Here is a 27218-nt window from a genome sequence, read left to right as displayed (position 1 = left end):
CATTCTAACATACTACCACTTGAGAGATGAGAAAACAAAGACAAAGTGACTTGCCTGAAATGCTGTTGAAAAATGAGCACTGTCAGGTCTCTAGGGCACAGCATTTCAAAGGCTGTAGTCCTCTCACTGCTCCACAATGCCATGCGTCTCCCAGTGTCTCCTAGAGAAAGGACAGAGATAAAAAAGAATTGGAAATTGGAGACACGTGGTCAAAATGTTTTGGAAGAAGACTAGAGTCAGGGAAGGAAATTAACACCAAATACAAAGCAGTTTCTGGAAAAGAATCTGGACCCAGAGCAAAACTCAGCACTGAGACAAAGCCTGCTCTATAGGGGGAGCCATCCTTGCTGAGTCCTGGGGGCTCCGTTCCCACCCAAACCACAAAATGAGAGCCTGCAACACATTGAAGCAATCTCCACCCAAATTCCACACCAATTACACGAGGGGGACTGACACCACTGCCCTTCTCCCCACCACTCCACTGAAAATACTGTATTAATGAGAGGGCAGCATAAAGCCACAGGGCTTCATCCGCTCAGAGACAATCCAGCAAGCAGCCTGGCATCAGCCACACATGAAGCCCAACCCTCCTTCAACAAGGACCCACTGAGGCTACACCTCTCTCTAAATGCCAGGGTGCCTGGCTCAGAGCCTGGGCAGTTTCTTAGAGAACTGTCTCCTGCTGCTAGCACAGATATCCATGAGACTGGAATCCACACTGTCTGCTCAAAACTAGCTACCTGAAGCTGTCACCTCCTCACACCACTGTCCCTGGACACCTCCAGCCCTCTGTGTGCCGGAGTTCAGCAGCATCATGTCGCTTGCACACACAGCTGCAGAGTACATGCTCTCTGATGCCCTGTTGCCTGACCGCAGGGGCTCTCGCCTCAAAGGACTGCGCCTGGAACTACCACTGGACCAGATAGTCAAGTTTGTTGCTGTAGGCTTCCCTTTGTTGCTGATGTCCTTGGCATTTGCTCAGGAGTTCTCCTCTGGTAAGTTGCTTCTGAGACCCCATGAGAGACCTGAATTCTTTTCATTCTGCATGGGCTATCAAATGAGCAGGCTCCCACCTTAAGTAGGTTTCATGGTTTGGGGCTGCACTGATTCCCAACTGGCAGACCATGCATGAGTCTAGGACACCAGCAAAGTGGAGGCACCAAAAAGTTAGAAAAGTCAACTCTGATATTTTACAATAAAAAATAATTAGCTAGAGGAGGACGACGAGGAGGAGGACGAGGAGGGAGCAAAGGAAGGGTAGGGGTCAGGTATGAGGGAGAGTCTGCTCAACACAGAATATATACCTGAAACTAAATATATAAATTTTTAAAAGAGTAAGTTGTAACTTCAGTATTCATACGTTCAATAATTAAACTGTCATTTTGACTTCTAGAGATAAGAAAGTTTGGGATCCTGTAATCTTTTCAAACTTAAAACCACTAGCCTCCCTGTGGACAAATTCTTTATTTTCCCAACCCCACTTGCAGAGTTACTAATTTGGGAACATATATTACAAGGCTAACAGAGCCTTCTTCAGAGGCACAGAATAAACTCATTGCTTCCTCTCCATAGCCCCAGACATTAGCACACACATGCAGTGTTGAGGGCGCTGGATAACGCAGCACACCTGATACCTCTAATGAAAGAATTTGGACTTCCTGAGAACTGGGCTGCCAGCTTCCTTTCCTGGGTGTACCCATTAGCTTAATGCATTTCCTGATGAAGTCTTCAACCTCCCTCTGCCTCTTCACTCATCTTCAAGAATGGAAGTAGGATTTGTTTCCATCTCTGCTTCTTTCTGATGGGAACAGAAAAGTTAGAGACACTCCTCCAAGCCCAGTTTCCTTCCCACATAGAGTCCAGGCAATTAGTCTTCTACATTTTACAACCTGAAGGAGCTATCTCTCAATCTGGGTGTGGTGTACACACCTGCAATCCCAGCACTCTGGAGTCAGAGGCAGAAGGATTGCAACTTTGAGGTCAGCCTGAGCCACACAATGAAACTCCACCCCTCCCCTCAAAATTTAAAAAAAAAAAAAACAGGGCTAGTGAAGAGGCTTAACAGGTAAAGGAACTTGCTGCAGAGCCTGATGACCTGAGTGCAGTCACAGGACACACATGATAGGGGAGAAGCAATTCCTGCAAGTTGGTCTCCAGCCTCCACATGGGTGCCATGGTGCATGCACACACACACACACACACACACACACACAGTCACACAGAGTCACAGATACACCCTAAATGTGATCGTTTTTTTAAATTTAAAGGATGTCATTTCTCTCAGGAGGAAATATCACTATCAAACTTCAAGCCCTTTGGTGCCTGAGTGCAGGGTACAGGGAGACTGCTGGCTGCATGTGTAGGAGTCTGGAGGAACTCTGAGAGAAGAGGATCGCCAGACCTAAAAGGTCAAGTCAGTACATTGGTATCATGGGCCAGACAATGGCTACCTACTCTACCATGCCCTGCCCTCCCATGACACAACAGTGCGTGTCTCAGAAAATTGAGGCTCAGGAAGAAGGCAAGCCCTGCCAGACACATAAAGTTACCAACTTATAGAGATGAACCCTAGAAAACTCTTGAATGCTGGCTACTAGGGTTCCTGTCCCTCCACTGAAGCTCAAGTTTGCCTCAAAGCTCTATTCCTGTTGCAGGGACTCCAATCAGCTGCTTCCCTCCCAGTAACTTCAGCGTCAGGCAAGCCGCATACGTGGATAGCTCCTGCTGGGATTCACTAGCTCACCATGAGCAGGACGAAGCTGGCCAGTACAAGGTGAAATCTCTCTGGCCGCACAAGGTAAAGCAGACAGAGGTCCTATCAGGCTGACTTCCTGAATAGGAGGGATGGAGATCATGGAACTGCACCACTGAGCTCTTCTCACCTCACCCCTACCCTTGCCCATTCATCTAATCAGAGTCTATGTGCCTGTGGGTGAGGCTTATAGACTGGCAGCTTTAGGTGAAGGTGCTCCCTCTGGTGTATTTAATTGGGAAGAAAACTCAAGTATCAAAATTGTAGTCCTATCAATATCTGTAGCTAGTCTATTGTCTCTGAGAAGAGTCACAGCATCCTGCATTTGAGGAGAGGACTAAGATGCAGCTGGTGGGAAACCTGGCTGCCAGCCCTCTGGGAACTCAGCCGTGAGTCTCACCATTCAGTACTCATTGGGCTGACACCCTCCCCAACCCCAGTCTCAGACTGGTTCTCCAGCCTACAGTGGACTCAAGCATAGAGTTTAGCCTGGTTTAGTCTCTCAGAGAGTAAACTTCAAGCCTGTCTATCAATCAGGAAAAGGGAAGTATGGTCACTTGAATGCAGGATAGAAAGATCTATGGGTCTACCTCTCATGGGCTCTTCAGTGTCCTTTTCTCAACCTGTCTTATATTCTTGTTTGTTTGAGGTTCCCCCATATCCTTAATTCCTGAGTGACTCTGGTTCTGATTTGTGAATTGTCCTTGCCTCAACATCCCCCTTCCCACACACCACTACTTGAGCTACTCCCCCAGCTTTCACTATGTCCTTGCTCTTGTCTGTTTCTCTCCTGTTCTCTTCCTCCTTAAGTTGTGTCTTTCTTTGGCCTTTGTTGTCATCCTAGTAGGATTCTATGAGGGAACAGTGGCAACATATCTTTTCTATTCATAATGTCTGATCAAAGGTCACTCAGGCATTTTAAGGGATAGCCATTACAAAGCCTCAAAGTACCAAAGTCCCGTCCCAGGACCCATACAAAACCAGAAACTTAATGGGAAAGCCTGCGATGCCTCTGTCACTGGCAAATCAGCACGTATGGATAGTGACAAGTTCAACAGATTCTGAGGGAGACAATGTCAAAATGCCTGACCACCAAGGTCGCTCAGAAGCTGTCAAAATCCAGATTCCATTGCTCCACCCTGATCCTAGGGAACACTCTGTGGGGTGAAGGATTTCTTTCCAAAGAATGTTATTTCTTGAACAGAAGTGAAGTGGTTCTAATTAGCTTACCTATTCTAGCATTTTTTTAATTTTCAAAAACTCAGAGACAGACAGACAGACAGACAGACACACACACACACACACACACACACACACACACACGTATATATACACACCACCCAGATGCAATCAATATGCACCCACCAGCTTTTCCTCTAGGCTTTCCACTGAAAGAACAAAGCATACCTGGTCCATGAAAAGCTATAGGTCAAAGAGTCATTATGAGATTCTTTAAGTTAAATTCCTAAATTGCCTGTCCTGGCTCCAGACCCTAGCTTTCCCATCTACTGAGTGTGCAATCCTGTGCTGATACTTACCTATCCATGCTTCAATTTCCTTCACTGTAAAATAGAGACACTAATTGTACCTCCCCAATAGTATCTTTGTGAAAACCAAATGAAATAATGCATGTTGTTTAGTGCCTAGCAACAAATGTAGATTTAACACTTTTTCCATTTTTAATATTTTATTGAGTTTTTGTGTGTTTCATATAATACATCTTAATCTAATTTAGACCTCCCTCCCCCTTCCCTGCCCTCCATAGCCCCCCACCAGATTTCAGGTATTCTGTCATATATGTTAGATTAAAAGCCATCATACGTAGAGATTTTACTATGAATGAAACAGCAGGCCTCCCTCTGTTAGAAGTATAATAAGGAAACCTAAGGAAAAACCCTATTTTAGGAAGCCAGAAGTCTAAGACAAAAGTGTCAGCAGGACTGGTTCCTCTGAGGGCTCTAAGGACTAGATCTTCTATTTGGCTCATAGACACAACACCCTGGGTAGTCTCCACGTGTGTGTGTGTATGTGTGTGTGTGTGTGTGTGCCTATCTTCACATGAGCATGTACATTTGCATGTATGTGTGTACATGTGTCTTTAAGAATACCAATCATAATGGATTAGGGTCCCACCCTATTCTTATATAACCTAGACTTAAATTAACTAATATAATTAGTTATTTGAACTTTATTTCCAAATAGTCTCTCATTCTAAGGTACTAAGGATTAAGACTTTCACATATTTGGGGGTGGGGTGGGAAATGCAAATTTCAACTATATTGATCCTTATCTCAAGTAGTGTATTACTTTTCTGTTGCTGTGATAAAATACCATAACAAAAGGCAACTTATAAAAGAAAAAAAAAGTTTATCTTGGCTTACAGCTCCAGAGGGATCAGAGTCCACTGTAGCAGTAAGGCAAAGCAGCAAGCAGCCGGCATGGTGGCAGGAGCCAGAAGCCGAGATCACATCTCCAACAAACACAAAGCAGAGAGAGTGAATTGGAAATGGGGCGAAGTTATGAACTCTCCAAGCCCTCCCCCAGTGACACACTTCCTCTGGCAAGGCTCTACCTCCTAAAGATTCCATGATGTCCCCAAACAGCATCACCAACTGGGGACCAAGTGTTCACATACTTGAACCTGTGGCAACATTCCTCATCAAACTATCACAGTAGATAATAGTGTAACTGAAAAGACAAAGTCCACACATTGCTAAAAGTCAGTTCCTTTTTGAACATCACTGAAATAACCCCCCAAAGAATCCTAGGAGAATATCTGAGTGTGTCATTTGACACTATTAAGGATCTAGAGACTAGAAAAGACCAGTGTGCACCATAGAAGTGCAGGGAAGGCTACATCAAAGAAGGTTTTTCTCCCTAGGCTGTCAGAGCCACTACTGGTCCTGGTCTCAAGCTAGCTATACATTGTGGGGCAGAAGAGGTGGAGATCTCCTCTACCCAACTCTCTCTCCTCTCTTGCTCTCTCCCTCAGTCTTGTGCTTTTTCTCTTATTCTTCTCCCTGGAGCCCTAGACAGATCATAGGTCAGAAAACTCACAGACCACGGATCTATGGGTAACATGGAGATCTGGCATTCCTTCTCTACCAGCATCACTGTATTCTTTCACATGGGCAGAGAGCCTTAGGTATCCCATTCCCCACACTGTCTAAAGTAGGAATAGGGAAGCAGTGAATCCAGCTTAGCTATCACACAAGATGCAGCACCATGGGCTCCCTCCTCAGCCTACTTTCTCCTGCAGGCCCTTCCCTACTCGCTGCTGGCCCTGGCTGTGGCCATGTACCTGCCAGTGCTGCTGTGGCAGTATGCAGCTGTGCCAGCCCTTAGCTCAGACCTGCTGTTTATCATCAGTGAACTGGACAAGTCCTACAATCGCTCCATCCGCCTGGTACAGCACATGTTGAAGATCCGGCAGAAGAGCTCTGACCCCCATGTCTTCTGGGATGAACTAGAGAAGTAAGTTGCTTTGTACACATTTTCCTAAAAGACTCTGGTAAGCATTAAAATGACAGCTGCATAGTCATCTTCAGATTTTTCTCTACACCATCCTTCTCAAGAGAGCAAAGTGTTTATATATCCACTCATGAACTTTCTCATTCCTGTAAGAACAATGAAAAGGATTCTACCTCTAGTTTACAGATGACCACACTGAGCCACAAGACCTTGATCTCTCTAAAATATGGCTTTGTATACTATCCCTCTGCTTCAGAAACATTAGCTCCCCTCATGCTTAGAAAAAATGTTGAAATTCTCAAATATTTGTCCAAGGCCTCAACACAATGTCACCTACTACTTCTCAAACTTCTAGGTATACGTTGCATATTACTAATCTCCAAACTGCACTGTTTCAAAATCCAAACATTTTGAGTATCATTGGTAAAGTCTATGCAAGTATTCCAATTTTTTTTAAAAACACCAAAATATAAAACATTTCTAGACTGGATAAGGGATATTTAAACTATTCCACATGACAGAAAACCTTCGCTCCACTTAAGCAGTCTTCTCCTTATCACCAAACAAATCAGTGATGTATTTATTTAGTCATTCATCCATCTAAGTAGCAGGCACTATACTGGGTACATCAGATACATTCATATGTGTGTGTGTGTGTGTGTGTGTGTGTGTTGGGACGGGGCAGGGGCAACAAGCTATATTTACCCATGCACGGCTAGATTCCCTCAAAGGAAACAGACAAGAAAGCAGAATACACAGACAGCTAAGATATATGAGAAATGGTAACATAGGTGAAGGGAGTCTGGAAAGCTAAGAGATAATGACTGGTGCATTTAAATGGGGCAGGTGTGGGTAGGGGGCCAAGGGGAGGGGAGCTGAGCCAGGATTTGCAATCACACTCTGTCTCGTGTTTGTGTGCATACTATATCCTCTCAAAATAGTTCCTAACTTCCTGAAGCCCAACCTTAAGTCAATATTCTCTGTAAAGGTTCCTGAACACTCTAACCTATAATGTTACTCCATCTCCTAATATTCACAACTACTACGATTTGTATCCATCAAGTCAGCAACAAGTATTAACTTTATTCCATACGTGCGTGTCTTATTTGCCCTTTCCTACCAGTCAGACATTAAACTTCTTCAAATCAGAGACTGGCTTACCTGTTCCTTGATACCACACTTCTCAGCGGGATTTGTTAACACATTATTTTTTATGAATGAGCTAGCCTCCAAATCACACTCAGAACACCGAATGCATTCTCTAGATTCCCAGTCATTAGCTTATTGTTCCACAAGGGCCCTACTTCAGCTGAGAGTTTTAGTTGGCCTTGCTGGGTAGAAATCCAGTGTGACTGTGACCATTCATTACTCATTTACCATCCCTGGGTTTATCATAGTGAGCTCAGTGTTTGGAGAATTGAGCAGTATTCACACACCTCCTTTTCTGGGAGGATCATGGTGATACTTGGGGAAGGCCAAGTAATGGATACTAAAAATGCTGTGCTAAATACACAGATCTGCTCATCTCCCATATGACTTTTAGGGTATGGATCTAAATAGTCTTTCCTAACTTTGTCTTCTTTCTTCTCTTGCTTAGGGCCCGGAAAGAACGGTACTTTGAATTCCCCTTGCTAGAGCGGTACCTGGCATGTAAGCAGCGCTCACACTCTCTAGTGGCCACCTACCTCCTAAGGAACTCCCTGATGCTCCTCTTCACATCAGCCACTTACCTGTACCTTGGCCACTTCCATCTGGGTGTCTTCTTCCAAGAAGAATTCAGCTGCTCCATCAAGACAGGGCTGCTGCATGATGAGACTCATGTTCCGGATCTGATCAAGTGCAGGCTGACCTCCCTGTCTGTTTTCCAGATTGTTAGCCTCTCCAGTGCAACAATATACACCCTGCTGGTTCCAGTGATAATCTACAACCTCACACGGCTGTGTCAGTGGGACAAACGACTCCTGTCCATCTATGAGATGCTCCCAGCCTTTGATCTCCTCAGTAGAAAGATGCTGGGATGCCCCATCAATGACCTCAATGTGATCCTTCTTTTCCTCCGAGCCAACATCTCTGAGCTCATCTCTTTTAGCTGGCTGAGTGTGTTATGTGTGTTGAAGGACACAACTGCCCAGAAACACAACATTGACACAGTGGTTGATTTCATGACTCTATTGGCTGGATTAGAACCCTCCAAACCTAAACATCTTACCCAACAGGTGTGTGATGAACACCCCTAGTTAAGAAAGAAACAGTGGAGTGAGAAGTTTTGTAGAATGTAACTCTCCTCCTTCACAAACTAAACAGAGTAATGGACAAAAAAAAAATGCCCACTTTAGAATTGCTAAGCTTGGATTCAGCTGAGTTATATATCCTGTATTTAGAATAATATATAATCAAGGGATGAAAAACTAAATGTGACTCTAGAACTGAAAAGCCAAAGAACTGAGAAGCTAGGTCTAGAACATTTGGAGGATAGTAAAATTGGGTGAATAAATAGAAGGGTAGACATGCCACACAGGAAGGTTCTAAAGGCTATTTATGGGGGCAAGCTCCCACTCTCTTCTTTCCTTCTAGAATGCACACTTGTCTCACACCAAGAGCAATTGGTAAGAGATTAATAAAGATGTGAAACTCCTAGAAACACTGGTATGACCTGAAATCCTAGGAACTCACCCACCTTGTCTGTGGAAGTGATCAGCCTTACCAGGCCCTCCATGGCCTGCAAAGTGAGCCAAGGGGTGACAATGACTTTAACTTACAATGCTCTTGGGATTTAAGCACAGAGGCAAAGGCCATGAGTGGAATCTCCAGGGCTGAAGAGACACTTTTAATTATCTAAACTGAGGATTCATTTAAACAAAGGCTCAGATTGTGGGCTGTGAACACCTTCACAACTCTTAAAGGGTCAAGGTATGTTCTTAATAGATCTTAATAGCCAACCACTTATAACTAAGCAGGATAAACAGAGCCAAGAGCAAGATGGCACAGCGGCTGAAGATGCTTGCTGCCAAACCTGATGACCTGAGTTCAATCTCTGGGACCCATATGGTGGAAGGAGAGAACTGATTCTCAAATTGGCCTCTGATCACCACATGCATGTACACATGCACACACACACAAAATAAATAAATAAGTGCTAAGGAGGATTAACAGACAAGTAATATTGAGCCCCTTGTCTACATTCTCTGGTTTGCCACCCATCCTTGCATCTAACTCTCAACGCTTTGATCTCATTCCAAAGACCATGCTCCACCCACACTGTCATGCTGTCTCTTATTAAATATTTTTAAAGCTGTTCATTATGTATTAAGAGAATTTTTACACAGTCCATTTAGATCCCTCTTCACATAGGTAAGTAAAAAAGTTATGCTGCTTCTGACAAATTCAGGTAAGTTTACCTAAAACAAGCAAAGGACTGACATACAGATGCTCCTTGGTGACCTCCTGTCTAATGAAAGTCCAACCCTTGTGTTGGTGCACAGCCCTTTCATGACCTAACCCTGCCCACTACTTTAGTCTTTCCTCTTGCTCTCTTCATTAAGCAGAAGATAGACATGAACAGGGAGGCTGGGAGAAAGCAGTCCTAGAAGACAGCTCAAGCCCTGTTTCTATTTGTGCAGTCTGACAAACTACTGTAAATCCCTGGCCACAGCTATCATGACAAAGCCTCTAATTTTAAATTAAAACAATGGCTTAATATGGAACAAAACTGTCTTGTTATGTTAGCTCCACTTGTCAACTGGACATACCTGGGAGGATGGATTCTCAGTTGAGGAATTTCCTCCATCAGAATGGCCTGTGGGTAGTGCCATCCTTGGATTTGGATCCCAAAACAGGATGAAGCCAAGAATAATGGGGTTTTCTTTTGTTTTGTTTCTCTTAATTGGCTTTTTTAATATTTATTTTTCTTTTTAGAGGGGGGTGCAGGTGCCCATATCAGATTTCATGGAGCTGGAGTTACACGCAGTTGTGAGCCTCCTGATGTGGGTGTTAGGAAGTAGACTTAGGTGCTCTGGAAGAACAATACTGCTGTCAATGACTGAACCATCTCTCCAGCCCTGTTTTTATTATTCATTCATTCATTCATTCATTCATTGGTGCGAGGAATCCAGGCCCTTTCACTTACTAGGCAAGTGCTTTACCACTGAACTATACCTTCCTAAGATGAATGTGGTTGCATGTGTCTCAGCATTTGGGAGATGGAGACAGGAGAATCAGGAAGGACTTTAAGGTCATCTTTCCCTACATAAAGAGTTTGAGAGACTGGAGAGATGGTTTAGCGGTTAAGAGCACTGACTGCTCTTGCAGAGGACCCGGGTTTGACTCCCAGAACCCCTATGACAGCTAGCAAGTGTCTGTAACTCCAGTTCCAGGGGAATCCAACACTGCCTTCTAACCTCCACAGGCACTGCATGACACAGGTGCACTTACACACATGCAGGCAATACACTCATACACATAAGAAAATAAAAATAAAAATAAGATTTTGAGGCCAGCCTCAGCTATATGAGACCCTATCTTTAAAAGCCAATAAATAACTTCTTAATTTCTAAGATTTTTGAGAAATTTTTCACAATTGTAAAAAATGTTTCTGATGAAGATGAAATAATAAATACGGTTATGTGCATTTCATTGAAGTCTATTGGCCGGGGCAGCCTGCAAACAAAAACAGCATAGTACTTCCCTCCCCAGTAGACACGACACATGTAAAAGATGAATAATACAAATAAAGTCAAGTCTCAAGGTCTCTGAGGAGAAAATACAACTATACAGAAATCAGGAGATTAGATAACATTTTTTGATAAGAATACAGTCACTTCCAATTACTCTGCTTTCAGGCTACAAAGTAAAGCTCTACTGTATACTTTCAAAGGCACAAAGTATGAGGGTTTTTTAAATATTTTATTTATTATTTTTATTTTATGAGTGTTTTGCCTGTGTATGTAAGTGCACCACGTGCATGCAATGCCGGAGCAATGGATTCCCCTAGAACTGGAGCTATAGAGGTTGCAAGCTGCCATGTGGGTGGTGGGAAGTGAACCAGGTCCTCTGGAAGAACAGCAAGTGCTCTTAACAGCTGAGCCATCTCTCCAATCCCAAATGAAACTTTTTTCTTTGCTTTTTAAAACAGGGTCTCACTATGTAGCCCTGGTAGGTCTACAATTCCCTTTGTATACCAGGCTGGCCATAAACTCACAGAGATCTGCCTGCCTCTGCCTCCTGAGTACTGGGATTAAAGATGTGTGCCACCATGGCCCAGCCTAAGTGTTAGCATTCTGTAAACTGAAATAATTCTGATAGCCTCCAAAACTAAATTTACATGGCTGCCTTAGGTATGTTTATGAAAGCAAATGACCCCCTGAGGAGGTATATAGTTAAGACTCAATCAAACCCAACACAGGCATCTTACAACATGGGTACCATAAAAGAATTTCTGTAAATTTCTCTGTGTTAAAAAGCCATTTGTTAGGGGCTGGAGAGATGACTCTGGTTAAGAGCACTAGCTGCTCTTGCAGACGACCCAGGTTTGAATCCCAGCACCCACATGGCAGTTAACAACTGTCCATAACTCCTGTTCCAGGGGATCTGACACCCTCTTCTGACCTCCTTGGGCACTGCATGACACAGGTCATACAGGCAATACACTCATACACATAAAAATAATAAAACATTTTTTTAAAAGCCATTTTGTCAAGGTTCTGCCAAGTGTTTTTACAATTTTAGAAATAAAGTACCTGGGTTGCTTATTGAATTCTAAGTTATTTTTATTAGTCATATTTTCTCAAGTAATTTCAGTGAATTTATTAACTATATAACATTTTTCTGAACGTTCAGGCACAACTCTAGAAGTCCACATTTTGAAAATTTAACAGGAGAACTACAGTTTAGAAATCCCACTCACCTCATTTTTTTTGTTTGTTTTGTTTGGTTTGGTTTGGTCTTTTTTGAGACAGGGTCTCCCTGTAGCCCCAGCTGACCTGGAACTCGCTATGTAGACCAGGCTGGCCTTGAACTCAGAGATCTGCCTGCCTCTGCCTCCCAAGTGCTGGGATTAAAGGTGTGCACCACCAAGCCCGGCCCTCACCTCATGTTTTCAGAGAAAAAAAGGACTGTGAACCAAAGGTTCAGTCAATTAGCTAGAATGTAAAAACAGGATGTATCCAGTCTAGGGCACTTACCAATTTTGCACCTTAAAGATTTGTCTGTCCACTAGCGATGTAGCGCCCTTGGCTGAGTGCCCTGGTAGCATGCACAAGGCTCCAGGTTTCACCCCCAGCACTACAGCCAGGTGTGGTGGTGCACTCAGCAGGCGAAGGCAGGAGGAGCAGGAGTTCAAGGTACTCTGCTATATAACAAATTGGATGCCACGCTGGTCTACAAGAAAAAAAAAAAAAAAAAAAGATTTGTCTGTCCTTAGAACCACCATGGTTATAAAGTTAAAATGATTAAAAATAGGGGCTGGATAGATGACTCAATGATTAAGAGCACTGGCTGTTCTCGCAGACCACCCGGGTTTGATTCCCACAACCGCGTTTTTAACTGTAGTTTCAAGGGATCCAACGCCCTCTTCTGACTTCCGTGGGCACTGCACGACTCGGATGCACTTAAACACATGCATGCAAATTAACTCGTACACATAACAAAACATTTTTAAAACTATTAAAAATAATGGGCATGTGTACAGAAAAAGCACTAAGTGCCTATTTTGTTTTAGCATTTTATTAAAACTATTGGCCCATTAGGTTCTAAGTTTGGCGAGAGTCAAGATCTTTTTTTCCTCTACCCTAAGGTGGTCCCAGTTCCAAGGAAGTTCACATCCTAAAAAACATCTGTGCAAGTTGCAAAAAAGGGGAAGCATCATCCCAGCAATGGCATGCAATTCTTCTACGATCCTCCAAGCAGGTACTGAACAGCACTCGCCTGCGCACAGCGAGGGCCGACACTCGCCTGCGTGGGGATTTTGATTTGTTCTTCCGCCACGTACAGGGACACACCAGACCTCACCCGCTTGCAGCCTCGCAGTCCCTCATCCCGCTCCCCTCCTCTCAGGTCTCAGACCTGCAAGGCCTGGACGGCCCGTAGCTCCCAAACCCGGAAGTTACACGTGGCAGCTGCTGTTACGCAACTTCCGGCGGCGCTACGCGGAAGTGCTGGGAAGCTCAGGCGCCGGTTTGTGTCGGCTTCTCCAGTCCGCGTGGTGATGCCCGCAGCAGCCCGCAGCCCCCGAGCTGGGGCCGGACCATGAGCCTGCTGGGCGGCCTGGCTCCCGAGCCACGCACCCCGCTGTCGTCCAGCAAGGCCAGGATGAAACGGCTCCCGAAGAAAAGTCAGAACGAGAAGTACCGGCTCAAGTACTTGCGGCTGCGCAAAGCGGCCAAGGCCACGGTGTTCGTGAGTCTCTCGGCTCAGCCGCTCTGCCTGCTTCCTCGGGAAATCTCCCCTTCCTGTTCCTCTTCCCCGAGAGACAGGGACATATAATGTTACTTTCTGGTGTACATCACTTGCTAGTCCTGTATCCTTGGATACATTATAAATTCTCTAATTCTGTTTCCGTCTCTGTGAGGACAGCAAAGTGCTCGGCCAATAAACTTTAGTCGTTAATGTTTTACCGCATTTGATTTTCAAGACAATCTGAGTATTCAGTGTCGTTTTTAAAATGAGAACACCGAAGCCCAGAGGAGTGAATTTGTCCTGGTTCCTACTTAGATACCCTGATTATAGTGTGTGATTTCCACTACACAACCTATTTCCCAAGCACACCCCAGCCCCAACCCGTGGCTGACTCCTTGCTTAAACAGGTACATGAATCTTTCAGTAATGTCCCCTCCTCCCACCCCCGCCCCGTTGTACCCTCCATTTGATGATGCTTCCAGATGTTTCTGCCCTCCCATCACCCGGTGCTGGTGATGCAACCCAGGGAGCTCTCCACCACCGCCTTAATATTGAATGATTGGACTACTCTGCCAATCGTGATGTGTTAGACTATTTGGGCATAGCCAAAGTCGCCTCTGTGCTTGGAAATAGGGATACAGTCCTCAGATGTCCTGCATCTGAATCAATAACTTTCCTCTTCTTTCTACAAAGCTTAAACATATCCAGGCCTTTGAAGATGCACCAGGAAAAACTTTGATAATAGTCATTCCTAAAACATTCAACACTTGCTCTGTGTATTAGGAGGAAATAACCAAAATAAATGGAGAACTCCACACCCGACTTACTTTTCCTTTTATCACTTATATGTCAAAGTTACCTAATGCTTAGGATTTATGTTATGTAAGAATGTTGCTTCCTGTAAGTACACAAAGATTTTGTGAAGCAAAAGGGTGTTATTTTGAATATTCAGTTTGAGGTTCAACCTGTGGAGCATCCAAATAACATTTCCTTAAGAATTGGGGCTGAAGAGATAGTCATCAGGAAAGAATAGTGGTACTTGGATATACAAATACATGATGTAGTTAAGGATATTTTTCACATGAGATTAAATTTGGTTCCATCCAGTTTCTAAGGTACTATTCTGTGAAATGCTGTGGGTTGGGTTGTTTTTGTCAAAGTCAAGGCCATTGGGTATGGACAGCCCTTACAGTTATGTGGTAGTATGAATTTAAGTCTAAATAGTATACTCTTCTCTGCCAAAGGCTACTCTTAATTGGTTTGCCCAGGGAAGTTTGGGTGATCCATATTATTCTAGCATAAGTATTAAGAGCTTCCTGTTTACCCACACTGTATAAGAAATTGTGTAATTACTCTGTGTTAGGACCTGATTGTTTCTCCCTACAGATTTTTTTGAGATTTTCTTTTTTATTGTTTTATTAATAGTACTCTGTGTGCGTGTGTGCATGCGCGCCAGCACTCATGTGCCACAGAGCACATGTGGAGGCCAAAGGACAGCTTTCAGGAGACTGTTCTCTATTTCCATCACGGCTTCCCGAAATCACACGGGTGGCCGCCATGCACAGCAAGTACTTTTTCCCCCACTGAGCCATCTTCCCAGCCTTCTGCAGATTTATTAAGTTTCTCTGTAAGGTGGAAAAGCTCTTCCTTCTTACTCAGTAGCACAGATGTTTCTGGTTTGAGATACGGATCTTGTTCCCAGAATACAACTTTGATTTTTTTTTTCATTTTATGTAATTATGTTCAATTTTTTCTTAAAGGAAAATGCTGCTATTTGTGATGAAATTGCTCGTCTTGAGGAAAAATTTCTTAAAGCAAAAGAAGAAAGAAGGTAAAATAGCTTTATTTTGTGTTCAGAATCATATTTGTATGTGTTGATTGATAAGGTATTATTGCTCTGGGATTTTTCTCCATTGGATTCTTATACATTGCATAGCCCTTGACCACTTGAGTAGTACAGAGAAACTTAAAACCTGTTGTGTTGTTTCCCACACAATCAAGTCATGTTGGACCATGATGACAAAAATGGTTCCTCTACTCGTCTTTCTTGACAAAGCCCTCTTCTGCATATAATCAGTAATCTTATTGTAACCCCCAGTTTTGAAAACCCATGTATAAAAGAAACTGCTGCTCATTCTATAAACATTCAATCTGTACTGTATGCAAAACAGTAGGTATATGTACATCTCTGATTCATAATGAATACCCTTCAGACACTTGACACCTTCCAGGCTCAAGGTAGAAGAGCCCTCCAGATACAAAAGTTATTATCTTGATTTCTTCACGTATTGATTATCCTCTCGGGCTTCATTGTCCCCAGGGCACAATAAGACCTTTATTTTTCTAAGTATGATAATCTTTGTATATAATTCTATATTTCCCTATACTTAAGTAAAATACTGAATTGAGAACAAAACAGCAGCTTATACCTCAGCTCCCATTCCTTTCCAACCTCAGATACTTGCTAAAGAAGCTCCTCCAACTTCAGGCTCTAACTGAAGGTGAACTACAGGCTGCAGCCACTTCCCACAGCTCCAGTTTACCCCTGACTTACAGTGTGTCCAGCTCTGTAGGAACTGTCCAGGGAGCTGGGCCCAGCACTGGGGCAGAGGAACCATTTGGGAAGAAATCCAAGAAGGAGAAAAAAGAAAAAGGCAAAGAGAACACCAAACTGGAAGGTATTTTAAGGAGAAATGTATCAGTTGGCCCACTGGCTCAACTACTGATGACAAAGACCTGGTGGTACTAACTGGTAGACACATGTGATACATGTGTCTCATAAAGTTTCATAAAGTCCCCTGAGAAACAAGTGTCTTACTAGAGCCACTTTGGAGAGAGTCTGGTTAGACCTGGCAAATGGGAAGGGGGCAGACTTGAGACCACTGTCCCTCCTGCCCTGCTCTCTGAATTACGTTCACTTCAGTCTTTCCTAGAGGTGGGGAAATGGGCTCTGCCGCCTTTTGAGCACACTGCTAGCTCAGGAATTCCTGGTCGTACCCTGGTTGTGTGGTTGAAAAGAACTTAAAAGTGTAAAGCTTTTAGTGCCTCAATACTTACATTAAAATTAGTTACTGCTGGTAGGCAGTTATATAGATACTCAGGGCTTTGGGGAAAGGCCCCATAATGCCCATTCAGTAAATATCGACAGTGCCTCCCCTACTGTGGTTCAACTGGTGATTTTTTTCTTCTTTTTTTTTAATCTTTACAATGATAGGAAAGCAGTATGTATTCAGTAGAAACTGTACTTTGAACTTTGGTTTTTTTTTCCCTCTGGATACTGACATTCAGTGTGATACACTTTTGTAATGCTAGACAATGGCAAGAAGCCACAGTTCCAGGCAGAAACAGCCAGAACTCCACACTGCTGTGTTGCTAAGCTATGCTTGCTAGGTTAGGTATGTTATATGCATTTCAACTTACATTATTTTCAACTTATGCTGGGCTTATGGGTAAGTAATCCCATCATAAGTAACATCCATATAGAAAACCAAGATTGGCTTTCCGCCTTTACATGTAAATTTTCCCTCCCCTTGGCATTGGGAGGGACCTAAAGTGGGTGACCGCAGATTTGCGTTTCAGTTCTGAAGAAAACATCCAAGAAAAAGAAAATGGAGGGAGGTGCTCGCAAGCTGGTTCAGCCCATTGCCCTGGATCCCTCAGGACGGCCTGTGTTCCCCATCGGACTAGGGGGTCTAACAGTATATAGCCTGGGGGAGGTGAGTGAGACCAGCGCATAGACAGGAGGACAGAAATACGGGAATGGGGTTGAGCCTTCCCTCCCTTTCCCACTGGCAGCAGCCCCTTGCTGATCCATACCAACCCCACAACATCTCCAGTCCCTACGAAACCAGGTCAGTTTTGTCTGTTCCACAGTCAAAACATGTTCTCTAGGATTTGTCACTCTTCCCAGCCCCAAAGTGGCTCTAAAGACTACTATAGTCAACCGGGCCTCTAAATCCTTCAGGGACCTCAACTCCAAGTTGGGGAATCTTTTTTAGATCATCACCAACCGACCTGGCTTCCATGATGAAAGTGCCATCTACCCTGTGGGCTACTGCAGCACTCGAGTGTACACCAGCATGAAGTGCCCAGACCAGAAGTGTCTATACACCTGTCAGATCAAGGATGATGGTGTGCAGCCTCAGGTAGCCACTCCAGTAACAACTGCCTCTTTTTCTTTGATTTAGTTTTGGAGGGTTTTGTTTTGTTTTGTTTTTGTTTTCTGTTTTAAGAGCCTCTTTTAGTCTCAGCCTTTTAACTGTGTTAGTTATTCTGACACCTTGCAAGATAAATTGTTTAATCACCATTTGTATAACACCAAGATGCAGAAAAAGTAGCTGGGCATCAGTCACACCTCTGCTTATAAGTGGTTGATCTGGGATACAAATCTGTATTTAATTCTCAGACTGAAACCTTTCCCTTGAACCATGCTACTTCAACCATCCAAACTACCTACCTGAGACTAGACTAAGCCTGCTTACGTTAAATGCAGATCCATACAGGAAAGTTTAGTTCGGTATACTGCTGCTTTAGCTTGGACCAAAATGCAGATAACAGAAGTTATGTATTAGTTCTGGCTGCACATTCTCTTATAAGTTCTTGTGAGTAAAAAGAAGTCCTACTCTTATTAAATATCCTTCATCCTTGTTGGAGCTAAGATACAAGAGCAGCTCATTTTACCCATCTGTTACCTCCTGATCCTCAGGAAAAAATAGACCCATTTTCAGAGTTCACGTTTCACTGTCTTATTAAGTCGCTGGAAAACTGGGTAGAGGTTGAGGCAAGGTAAGGAACTTTGAGTAAAACTGGGAGAGACTGAGCCTGCCTGACTCATATGGGAAACACTGCATCACCCATGTCAGAGCTCTGTTAGATGGAGCTGCTGATTCTTGACCTTCACATAGCAGTGCTCTACAGAAGGTGCACTGATACAAAAGCTTACTGTCCTGCCAGTGTGCTGTATTCTCAACAAGCCTGTGAATGCAGTGCAGGCCTAGCCAGTCACAGCCTGTAAATGCAGTGCAGGTCCAGCCAGTCACAGCCTGTGAATGCAGTGCAGATCTACCAGAGTCACAGCTTGTGAATGCAGTGCAGGTCCAGCCAGTCATAGCCTGTGAATGCAGTGCAGGTCCAGTCAGTCACAGCCTGTGAATGCAGTGCAGATCTAGCCCGAGTCACAGCTTGTGAATGCAGTGCAGGTCCAGCCAGTCATAGCCTGTGAATGCAGTGCAAGTCCAGTCAGTCACAGCCTGTGAATGCAGTGCAGGTTCAGTTAGTCACAGTCTGTGAATGCAGTGCAGATCCAGTCAGATTCAGAGCTTTAATGGAAATTGACAAACTGATTTTTCATTTTCTCTTAGAGATAAATACTGAAACTTAAAAAGAGAATTTACTTTGGTTTGGTTTGGATGAGTTTGTTTTGTTTTGTTCTTAGATCACTAACCTAACTAGATCCTGTTTTTTAAGTATAATATTAACCAGGAATTTAACTTGAATTTTTTTCCCAATATCAAGTGACTTTAGTCATAAAAACTATTAATATATGTAATACTTAAGTCTGTTTCCTGTTGATTTTTTTCATTGATCTATTTGTCTATAAATGCCAATCTAAGGGGGGGGTGGTTAAGCTATACAGAATGTTTTATACTGGAAATATGATAAAAATATAAAAGAAATTTTATAATTTTAAGGTGACATCAAAAGGTTTTCTTTAGCATATGAAAATAGAAACCATAAAAGAAAATATTAACATACTGAATTGTTAGAAAGTTAAACACTTCCAAATAACAAAATGATAATCAGAATTAACACAACAGGAAGGGAGTATATACCAATTGATTAATATCCAGATAAAGTACTACTATAGAATAAGATAAAAAAAACTACCAGATAAAATGAAAATGACACCCCATTTTTGCCTAGAGCAGGTATCAGAGTTTGATAATATCTGGTCTTGGCCAAGGTGTAGGAAACCAAATACACATTCCTAACAGTGAAAATTGGGAAAGTATCCTTGGGCCCAGAATATTTCTAGGTAGCCTTCTTCCTAGAGATGCATGTAGCTTTGAACAAAGAATGACAACAATGAATTTAATTTCTTTTTGAGATAGCTGTGTTTGTTCTTAAAGATATAGATAAAAATAAAAAAAAAAGCATGGAACAGGTTCTTTGTTGACCACTGGGAAATAGTCGAGCAAGAGCCATAGAACTGAAAGAATTTTCTGTTTTCTTGGATTTGAATTTTTAATAACACCATAAGACATTTTTATAGCAGTCTTCTAGTGTGCTCTGCAGCAGCTTCGGCCCTATAGACTGCAACACTCATAGGAGCAGTATACTTCTACTTCTTCCCCTTTGCACATCAATCTGACTGTTCCTCTGCCCTTCTTAGTTTGAAATTGTTCCTGAAGAAGACCCCCAGAACACCATTGTTGGCTCTTCTGCAGATGCCTGTTATGAAGAACTGCTCAGGACTATCAGTGCTACAACGTAAGTGTCCTTGAAGACACTCAGAGGATCACTGTTAGTACATTTGAGACCTGTTCTCTTTCTTTCAGTGCATAGAGATCTCTTGCTTTATAGAAGCCTGCCCTGTATCCTTCAGACTTCTTAACAGCAAGTTTCCAGAGTATCTTAAGTTAGGAAAGCTGAAGGGTTGTATGTGTTCGTACCACCATTCCATTCTTAAACCTGTCTTCATCACCTTCTAAGCTCTCAAGCTAACACTTGCTCTCTTCTGTTTAGGGGGAAACTGGTGCCTAACCTACTTTCATGTGGCGCTGACTTCTTTGGGTTTTCTGATCCAACCATCCATAACCTGATCCAGAGTTGTCCCGGAGCTCGAAAATGTGTCAAGTAAGTATGGGCAAACCTATTCCATTGGTAGGTCAGTGGCCACCTGACCAGGGTTCTAAACTGGCAGTGACAACTTTTTTCATTCATGCATTTCTCGGGCTCCTGTGTCAATGACATGCTTTCTTCTCCACCAGTGTGCCATATTGATCCTCCTATCTAGACAGGTAAGTAGGAGCCAGTAACCCAATGTACTCCATAACAGATTGAGTACCCATCCAAAGTGCTTGGACTAAAAGTGCTTCAGATTGGGGATTTTTTTTAAAGAATTTTTTTCTTTAAAAATAGCCAGGCATGGTGATGTATGCCTTTAATCCCAGCACTCAGAAGGCAGAAGCAAGCAGATTTCTGGAAGCTCAAAGCCAGCCTGGTCTACATAGCAAGTTCCAGGCCAGCAAGGACTACACAGTGGGATCCTGTCCTAAAAAAGAAAAGTCGGGGGGATTGTACTGAAGAGATAGCTCAGCAGTTAAGAGCACTGGCTGCTCTTGCAGAGGTTCCCAGCACTCACATAACAATTAACAACCATCCTAACTCCAGTTCCAGGGGATGTGACGTCCTCTTCTGACCTCCACAGGCATTGCATGACACAGGTGCACTCATATACATGCAGGCAATACACTCATACACATAAAAAATATTTTTAAAAAGAAAAGAACATTTATATGCACATGAGGACCTTGGGGGTGAAATCCAAGTATAAATGAGAAATTAAACCTTTCATATATATACATTACACACATATCCCGGGGATAGTTTTATATAATATGTTTAATGCACTTGCATTTTAACAGTGACCCATCCCATGAGGTATGGAATTTCTCACTTATGTCCTTACGTGGTTACTCAAAAAATTTTCAAGTATTTTGAATTTCCAGATAAAAGATGCTCAGCACAAATCATTTATTATGTGCTCCATGATAATGAAAGGATCAAGTCTATCAAAACAATATATCACCAAAGAGGCATGCCTGTAGTTTGGTTGTTTTGTTCTTAGCTGAAGATATTTGGTTTTATTCTTAAGTCTCAGTGTCTCTCTCTCTCTCTCTCTCTCTCTCTCTCTCTCTCTCTCTCCCTCCCCCCCCTCACACACACGGGAAGACCTAATTTTAAAAAATAACTTGATCCCTTTGGAGATAGGAATGAGTTATTACACTCAAGAATGATTCCCTTTGGTCCTACAGTTACCAGTGGGTGAAATTTGATGTGTGCAAACCTAGAAAGGGGCAGCTACCCCAGGAACTGCCAGAGAATGATACAGCTATGAGCCTTGAAGCCTTTCAGAGACAGACCTTTGATGAAGGTCATGATGATTCCGTTTTGCCAGGTATCTTTTAACTTTGTCTTTCTGGTTTGGAAACTGGCCATCTTTAGGCCACTGTATCCTCATCACATGTTGGTGGGCAAGATGTAATGTTTCCCTGATCAGCTGTGAAGAGTGTTGAGAAAAGGGAACATACAATGCCTGCCTGGGGTTCCCATATTACTAGCAAAAGTCATGAAGAGCACCTGTGGTCTTACTGAGGCAGAGGACCCAGAGAAACTGCAGTGTCTCATTCTGTAACTTAAAGACCTGAGCAGTAAGAGGGTTTTCTGTGCAGGGAATAAAATTTCAGGTGAAGGCAAAGACTGAGTGCTGGTCTTGGCCCTCCCTATGTTGCCTGGATTACTTTCCCAAAATGGGAAGGGCGATCAGGAATGTGAGGGTCATGTAAGGTTTATATTTATATAGATAGATGATAGATGTACATACTTTTTTATATATACACACACACACGTGTGTGTGCATGTACATGTGGGTGTATGCAGTATATAACCATAGGCAAATCATTTATTTCAGTTTTTTTTATTCTTAAATGTCTATCATAACAACCAAGGGGAAAATTAGATTGACATTTACAAGTGTGAGAGATCAGAAGGCTGTGCGTGAGCCAGACGAGCACTCCTGAGATTCCTAAGCAGCAGTGCAACTTAAGGAATTGTTTTTTCCAGGATCCTTGGACCTCCCCGAGCTTCAGCATGCAGCCTTTGTATCATCTTACCAACCAGAGTTCCTGACACACGAACCTTTGGTAGACAATGACCTGCAGCATCTGAAGTCTCCTTCACAGTGTAGTCCAATTCAGTCTTCAGATTGAACAGGAAGGGATGTGAGCCCACTTCATTTTCATCATGAACTTCTAAACTTAAAGTTTTGGATATATGGGAGAAGGCAATACTTGAGAAGTAAAGAAGATACCAGCACATCTCATCAGGAGTATCCTGTGGTGACATTTTACCCTGAGGAAACCTCAGTTGCTTTATTTTTAGTAATAAATATCTCAACAATTCTGCTTACTGTAGTAAGGTTATAATCATTTTTGCTTAGCTCTGCCTAAAGTAAACTTCAATCTTTATGAGCCTGCTTAGTCTGTTAGGGTTGCTATAACAAAATACCATAGACTGTGTAGCTTATAAACAAGAAATTATTTCTCACCATTTGGGAGCCTGAAAAGTCAAAAGTTCAAGGTGTTAACCATGTCTGGTGAAGAACTGCTTCCTGATTCTTAGATAGCTGTTTTGCTATAAACCACATGGTGGAAGGGAGCAGTCAGGCCCCTTTAAAAATATACTCTTTATGAGTGTTTTGCCTGCATGTATGTAAGTGCAGCACGTGTGTATAATGTCTGTGGAGGCCAGAAGAGGGCATCAGATCCCCTGGAACTGTGAATAGTTATTAGTCGTCATGTGGGTGCTGAGAACCAAACCCAGATTCTCTGCAAGAGCAGCCAATGCTGAGCAATTACAACTAATCACCTCTGTAAAACCTCAAGTCTTATCATCACAGTGGAGATTAGGATTTAACACTGAATCCATAGGAGCTTCCGATTTATGAGGTGGGCAGTAAGAGCCTGACATTATACCCTTGATTCTAACCCTAGTTCAAGGAATAGCAAGTCCCCCTAGGCCCTGCAACCCAGACTCCATTTTTTGTCACATTTTGTACATCCTTCCAAGGGGTTAAAAAGTCCTCACCACTCAGTTCCTTGTTAGAAAATGTGCTTTTAACCCAGTGTGTTGAAATCACATGTTAACACAAGATCAGATATGACATAGTTGGGAATTAGTCCTCTTCCTCCTCAACAGACACCTCGTCATTTCATTTTGACCATGTAATAACTCCACATTATATACAAGTGAATTCTTTGGACCCTGCATATAGCATTAAAGGGAGGCTTTCTGTATCAGTCCCCACCAGTGCAGCGCCACATTACTTTGTGCCATTAATAGAGCTGGCCAGTAGGAGAGTTTTACCATGTAGCCCAGGCTGGCCCGGAAGTCCTGTTCCTCAGGCCTTCAACATCCTCTAGAGTGCCTGTATGTGATAAGCAGATGCCAATAACCCCAGCTTTTAATGGATACAGTCTTTGTATAACTTTTACACTGCAAAAGAATATAAAACTTGGATAATAGCAAATCAGGTAAGAAGGGCAGTTACTCAAAACTCATGTTTTAGTGTTAAGTTGAATGCTCACTCCATTTATCATATAAAAATATTATTACAACCTGAGAAAAAGACATACTCAAAGTTTTGTTTTAGAAAAACATTTTTGGGATTGGGGGTTTTTAACTTTATGATTAGTACAAGTTCATTACAACTGTTTGAACTACAACTCTTAATCTATTAACTGCATAAACTTAAGGAGTCAACACCTTCATCATCTTAAAATTTAAATCAGAATACACATCACACTCAAATACATTATAGAAAGATTGGTTTCAACTGTAATGTATGTGTGTGCATGCATGTCTATGCACTATACAGCATATATAAGCAAGTCAAAGTTTAGCAAGAATTGCTCATTCAGAAATTATTTGGGGGTGGTTTTTTTCTTTAGTTCAAATCTAGTTAGTGATTTATCTTCAAACAGTCAAAAATTCTTTTCATATGAGCAAATACACAATCACCACACAGTATTCTAAATTAGCCACTACTAGCAGCAATTTAATTTACACAACTTCATTACTATATGCATTATAGTATATACCTAACACAAAGTTTTTATACTGTAGGTGCTGGATTATCAAGAGTTAAAGGACCTTTGGCTTGGGGTACTTGGGTACCTAATGCTTCTACAATGAATATCCATAGGCATGTGTATGAGAGTTTGTATGTACCAGGGCTTGTGGGAGGGACAGGCAGGTAGACTTTCTCAAGAGCTGAGTGTTACTAGGCTTGTGTTCCCAAGGGGCCAGGTGCCTATATCAAAGTGTGGGTGTTAGGAGTGAATTAGGCTGTAAGTCCTCAGAGAAGGACTTAAAAAATGTGTAGTTTGTGTTTTTTGTTTTTTTTTTAACCAAATAAACTCTTGACACAAAGTTTTGCTTGCTGCTTTAATGACACCAGAGCCTCTCGGAAGACAGCTGTAAAGAATGCTTATTGCTTCAGTTCCCACTTCGCACATTTAAGAACAAAAGCACATGACATTCTACTCCTTTCCCCTGCTTCAAGGACTATTTATAAATCTGTTCCTAACAGTACGGACTGGATATAAATATATACATATCACTAATCACAATACTTTTATTTCCAACTTTTTAAAAATTATGTGTATGAGTGTTATGCCTGTGTGCATGTAAGTGCACCTGTGTTGTGCAGGACCCACGGAGGAGAGAAGAAGGCATCAGATCCCCTGGAATTGGAGTGATGGATGGTAGTTAACTACCATGTGGGCGTGGTATTCACACTCAGGTCTTCTACAAGAACAGCCAGTGCTCTTAATAGCTGAGCCATCTTTCCAGTCCCCCAACTTCTAATAGATATGACTTTCAAGAGTTGCCAGCTCTTTTTAATCAGCCAGCAAACTGCATTCTTAATAATACACATAAAAACTCGCTTTGACCTTTGTCTCATCTGCATTATTTTTCTGGAAGCTTATCATCATGTAACTTGACCTTCAGCCTAACTTTTACGAAGATTAGCTTTACTGATCTATGCCTACCTTTCAGGAACCTGAGGCTTAATTTAAGGACTTATTTGCCCCAGGTTCCTGTTTTCATAAGACCCTGTGCTTGTTGTGATTTCCCCACCCTTCGCCTGAGAGCATGCCCTGGCTCCATCTCTACTCGTTAAGTCAGGCCATTGGCCCCTGCCAGTATGCCTGACGTAGTTGATTTGTCTGTCTTAAACATTCACATTATCATAATGTACATTGAAAAGCAGAATTGTTTGGGGAGCTTAGAGAGAATACACATAGGTCTGTCTCTAGTTACCTGAAAGATCTGTCACAGAGTAGTAAAGTTTCCACATATTGGAAAACTCAGAAACTTTTTAGAGTTCTATTACCATTTTTCAGGGGGTTTGTGAAGAATACATGAAACACTAGCATCCAAGGCTTTTGAAATCTCCAGGCCTGAGATTCCATAGTTCTGGATGAAAGGGGGAAAATACATTAGGCATTTCACTCCCAATAATATGAGGGAAGTGAATGGCATTGAGTCCCAGGGTGGCTGTAGTTCAGTTAATCCAGCACAGAGGATTAGATCAGCCAGGGAGCAATGACAGAGCACTTCAGGTTCCTGCTGCCGGTGTTCATCTAGGGATACAGAAGTAGCCATGTGCTAGCTGGGAACTAGTCAATGAAGCTTTCTACTAATTTCCTTTAAGAGCAACAGTTGTCATCATTTAAAGTCCTATATACCCAAATCACCCTTGCTTTCAGATCTGGTAATATTGCAAATGTCATTTGGCAACCCTGCCCTAATGCCCAGGAACCTGGTCTGTAATAAGAGTGGTGAAGGGAGGAGCAGGCAGGGTACTGCTGGGGTGATAAAGGGGACACTGCTTATATTCACAGGGCCACAAGGTCCAGGCATAGCGAAGAGCAGTCACAGTGCCAAGACAAGCACTGGTACCCAAGCTTAGGGTCTGAGTAGAGAAAGTGGTCATGGGAGCTGGAAGCCACTTGCATTGGTGGTCACTGCAACAGGAGATCTAATAAGAGAAAAAAGTATCACTCATACACCTCAGCAACCCCTCAGTTATCTTGGTAAGTAAGCTCAGTAAATTCATTGGTTCCCCAGTACAACTAATCAAACATTGGCCTGACACTAGAACCTTAAAAGGGAATAAGCATTGCTTAGTATCCCAAGGAAAAGAATTCTCACAACAAATGGAGATTATTGTTAATGTTATTATGTCTTATAATTTAAAAAAAAAAGAAACAGAATGTAAAAGGTGTTAAAAGGATATGGGAATGGAGATATTTTCCAAAAAGAAAAAATGAGAAAGCCTAAGCAAGTGATGAAGGTCTGTATAGGTCTGTTATATATAAAGGATGAGACAAAAATAGTATACACATAATCTTAAAATTTCTAAGGTCATAGTTTAATCAACTAGTTTAAGGAGCAAAATATATATCTAGTCAAGGTTTATCAGAGAACATTTGGGTTTTTAACCCAAGCTTTATCTACATAGCACATGGTAATTAAAAGTACCAGACTGGTGGAACTAACCTTATTAGATGTTTAACAGCCATACTTTGAGACCTATACTAATCTGGTCCCTCTGACTTAAAGGAGTTTTTGCCCCTTGCCCTCCAAGGTTGACTAAGTTCCAGGACACTGTGGAACATCTCTTAAAATGTCCTGTAACTGTGGTGGGTCACCTGTCCTCTTGTTCAGGGAGGCCATGGAGACTCCACCAGATGGACTTGAGCCAGTGTCCAGTCTACAAAGAGGAGGGTCAACTCAGAAGAAACATTTCCTCCAT

At 42.5% G+C, this 27218-nt stretch overlaps 3 protein-coding genes across 5 annotated transcripts in view; 2 read left to right on the top strand and 1 right to left on the bottom strand.

Annotated features, from left to right (window-relative positions):
- Positions 1–610: 610 nt before the first annotated feature.
- Positions 611–8747, top strand: Panx3 (pannexin 3). The gene is made up of 4 exons (XM_008835162.2): positions 611–995; positions 2655–2797; positions 6012–6226; positions 7821–8747. The coding sequence occupies exons 1-4, from the start codon at positions 815–817 to the stop codon at positions 8458–8460; spliced, it is 1179 nt and encodes a 392-aa protein (XP_008833384.1). The 5' UTR covers positions 611–814; the 3' UTR covers positions 8461–8747.
- A 4605-nt stretch (positions 8748–13352) lies between these two features.
- On the top strand, positions 13353–22809 carry Tbrg1 (transforming growth factor beta regulator 1). Its single transcript, XM_008835149.3, has 9 exons — positions 13353–13615; positions 15376–15446; positions 16073–16293; positions 17195–17331; positions 17614–17760; positions 20007–20104; positions 20360–20470; positions 21652–21794; positions 22460–22809. Exons 1-9 carry the CDS (start codon positions 13466–13468, stop codon positions 22603–22605), a joined length of 1224 nt encoding a protein of 407 aa, XP_008833371.1. The 5' UTR covers positions 13353–13465; the 3' UTR covers positions 22606–22809.
- Siae (sialic acid acetylesterase) overlaps positions 17771–27218 on the bottom strand; it is a 50107-nt gene continuing 40659 nt past the window's right edge. Inside the window, exon 11 of one of the 3 annotated variants that reach the window (XM_017798676.2) lies at positions 17771–18830. In XM_017798676.2, coding sequence (XP_017654165.1) covers positions 18780–18830 — 51 coding nt within the window. In that variant the 3' untranslated portion in view covers positions 17771–18779. Of the gene's footprint in view, positions 18831–22840; positions 26442–27218 lie in introns of those variants that run through there. The other 2 variants (XM_029564568.1, XM_008835117.3) reach the window with 2 other exon arrangements.

Source organism: Nannospalax galili, unplaced genomic scaffold (assembly GCF_000622305.1).
Source record: "Nannospalax galili isolate Female #2095 unplaced genomic scaffold, S.galili_v1.0 scaffold690, whole genome shotgun sequence".
Lineage (NCBI taxonomy): Eukaryota > Metazoa > Chordata > Mammalia > Rodentia > Spalacidae > Nannospalax > Nannospalax galili.
Note: the sequence above shows the minus strand (reverse complement) of the source record. Positions and strands in the feature narration are given on the sequence as shown.

What these genes read in the sequence shown, in the direction of transcription:
- Panx3 (XM_008835162.2), top strand. Translation starts at nt 815, where the DNA reads ATGTCGCTTGCACACACAGCTGCAGAGTACATGCTCTCTGATGCCCTG. An exon ending in AATCTCTCTGGCCGCACAAG is followed by an intron (nt 2,798 to 6,011) that starts GTAAAGCAGACA and finishes TTTCTCCTGCAG; the next exon opens with GCCCTTCCCTACTCGCTGCT. An exon ending in TTCTGGGATGAACTAGAGAA is followed by an intron (nt 6,227 to 7,820) that starts GTAAGTTGCTTT and finishes TCTCTTGCTTAG; the next exon opens with GGCCCGGAAAGAACGGTACT.
- Tbrg1 (XM_008835149.3), top strand. Translation starts at nt 13,466, where the DNA reads ATGAGCCTGCTGGGCGGCCTGGCTCCCGAGCCACGCACCCCGCTGTCG. An exon ending in AAAGCAAAAGAAGAAAGAAG is followed by an intron (nt 15,447 to 16,072) that starts GTAAAATAGCTT and finishes TTCCAACCTCAG; the next exon opens with ATACTTGCTAAAGAAGCTCC. An exon ending in GGAGCTCGAAAATGTGTCAA is followed by an intron (nt 20,471 to 21,651) that starts GTAAGTATGGGC and finishes TTGGTCCTACAG; the next exon opens with TTACCAGTGGGTGAAATTTG.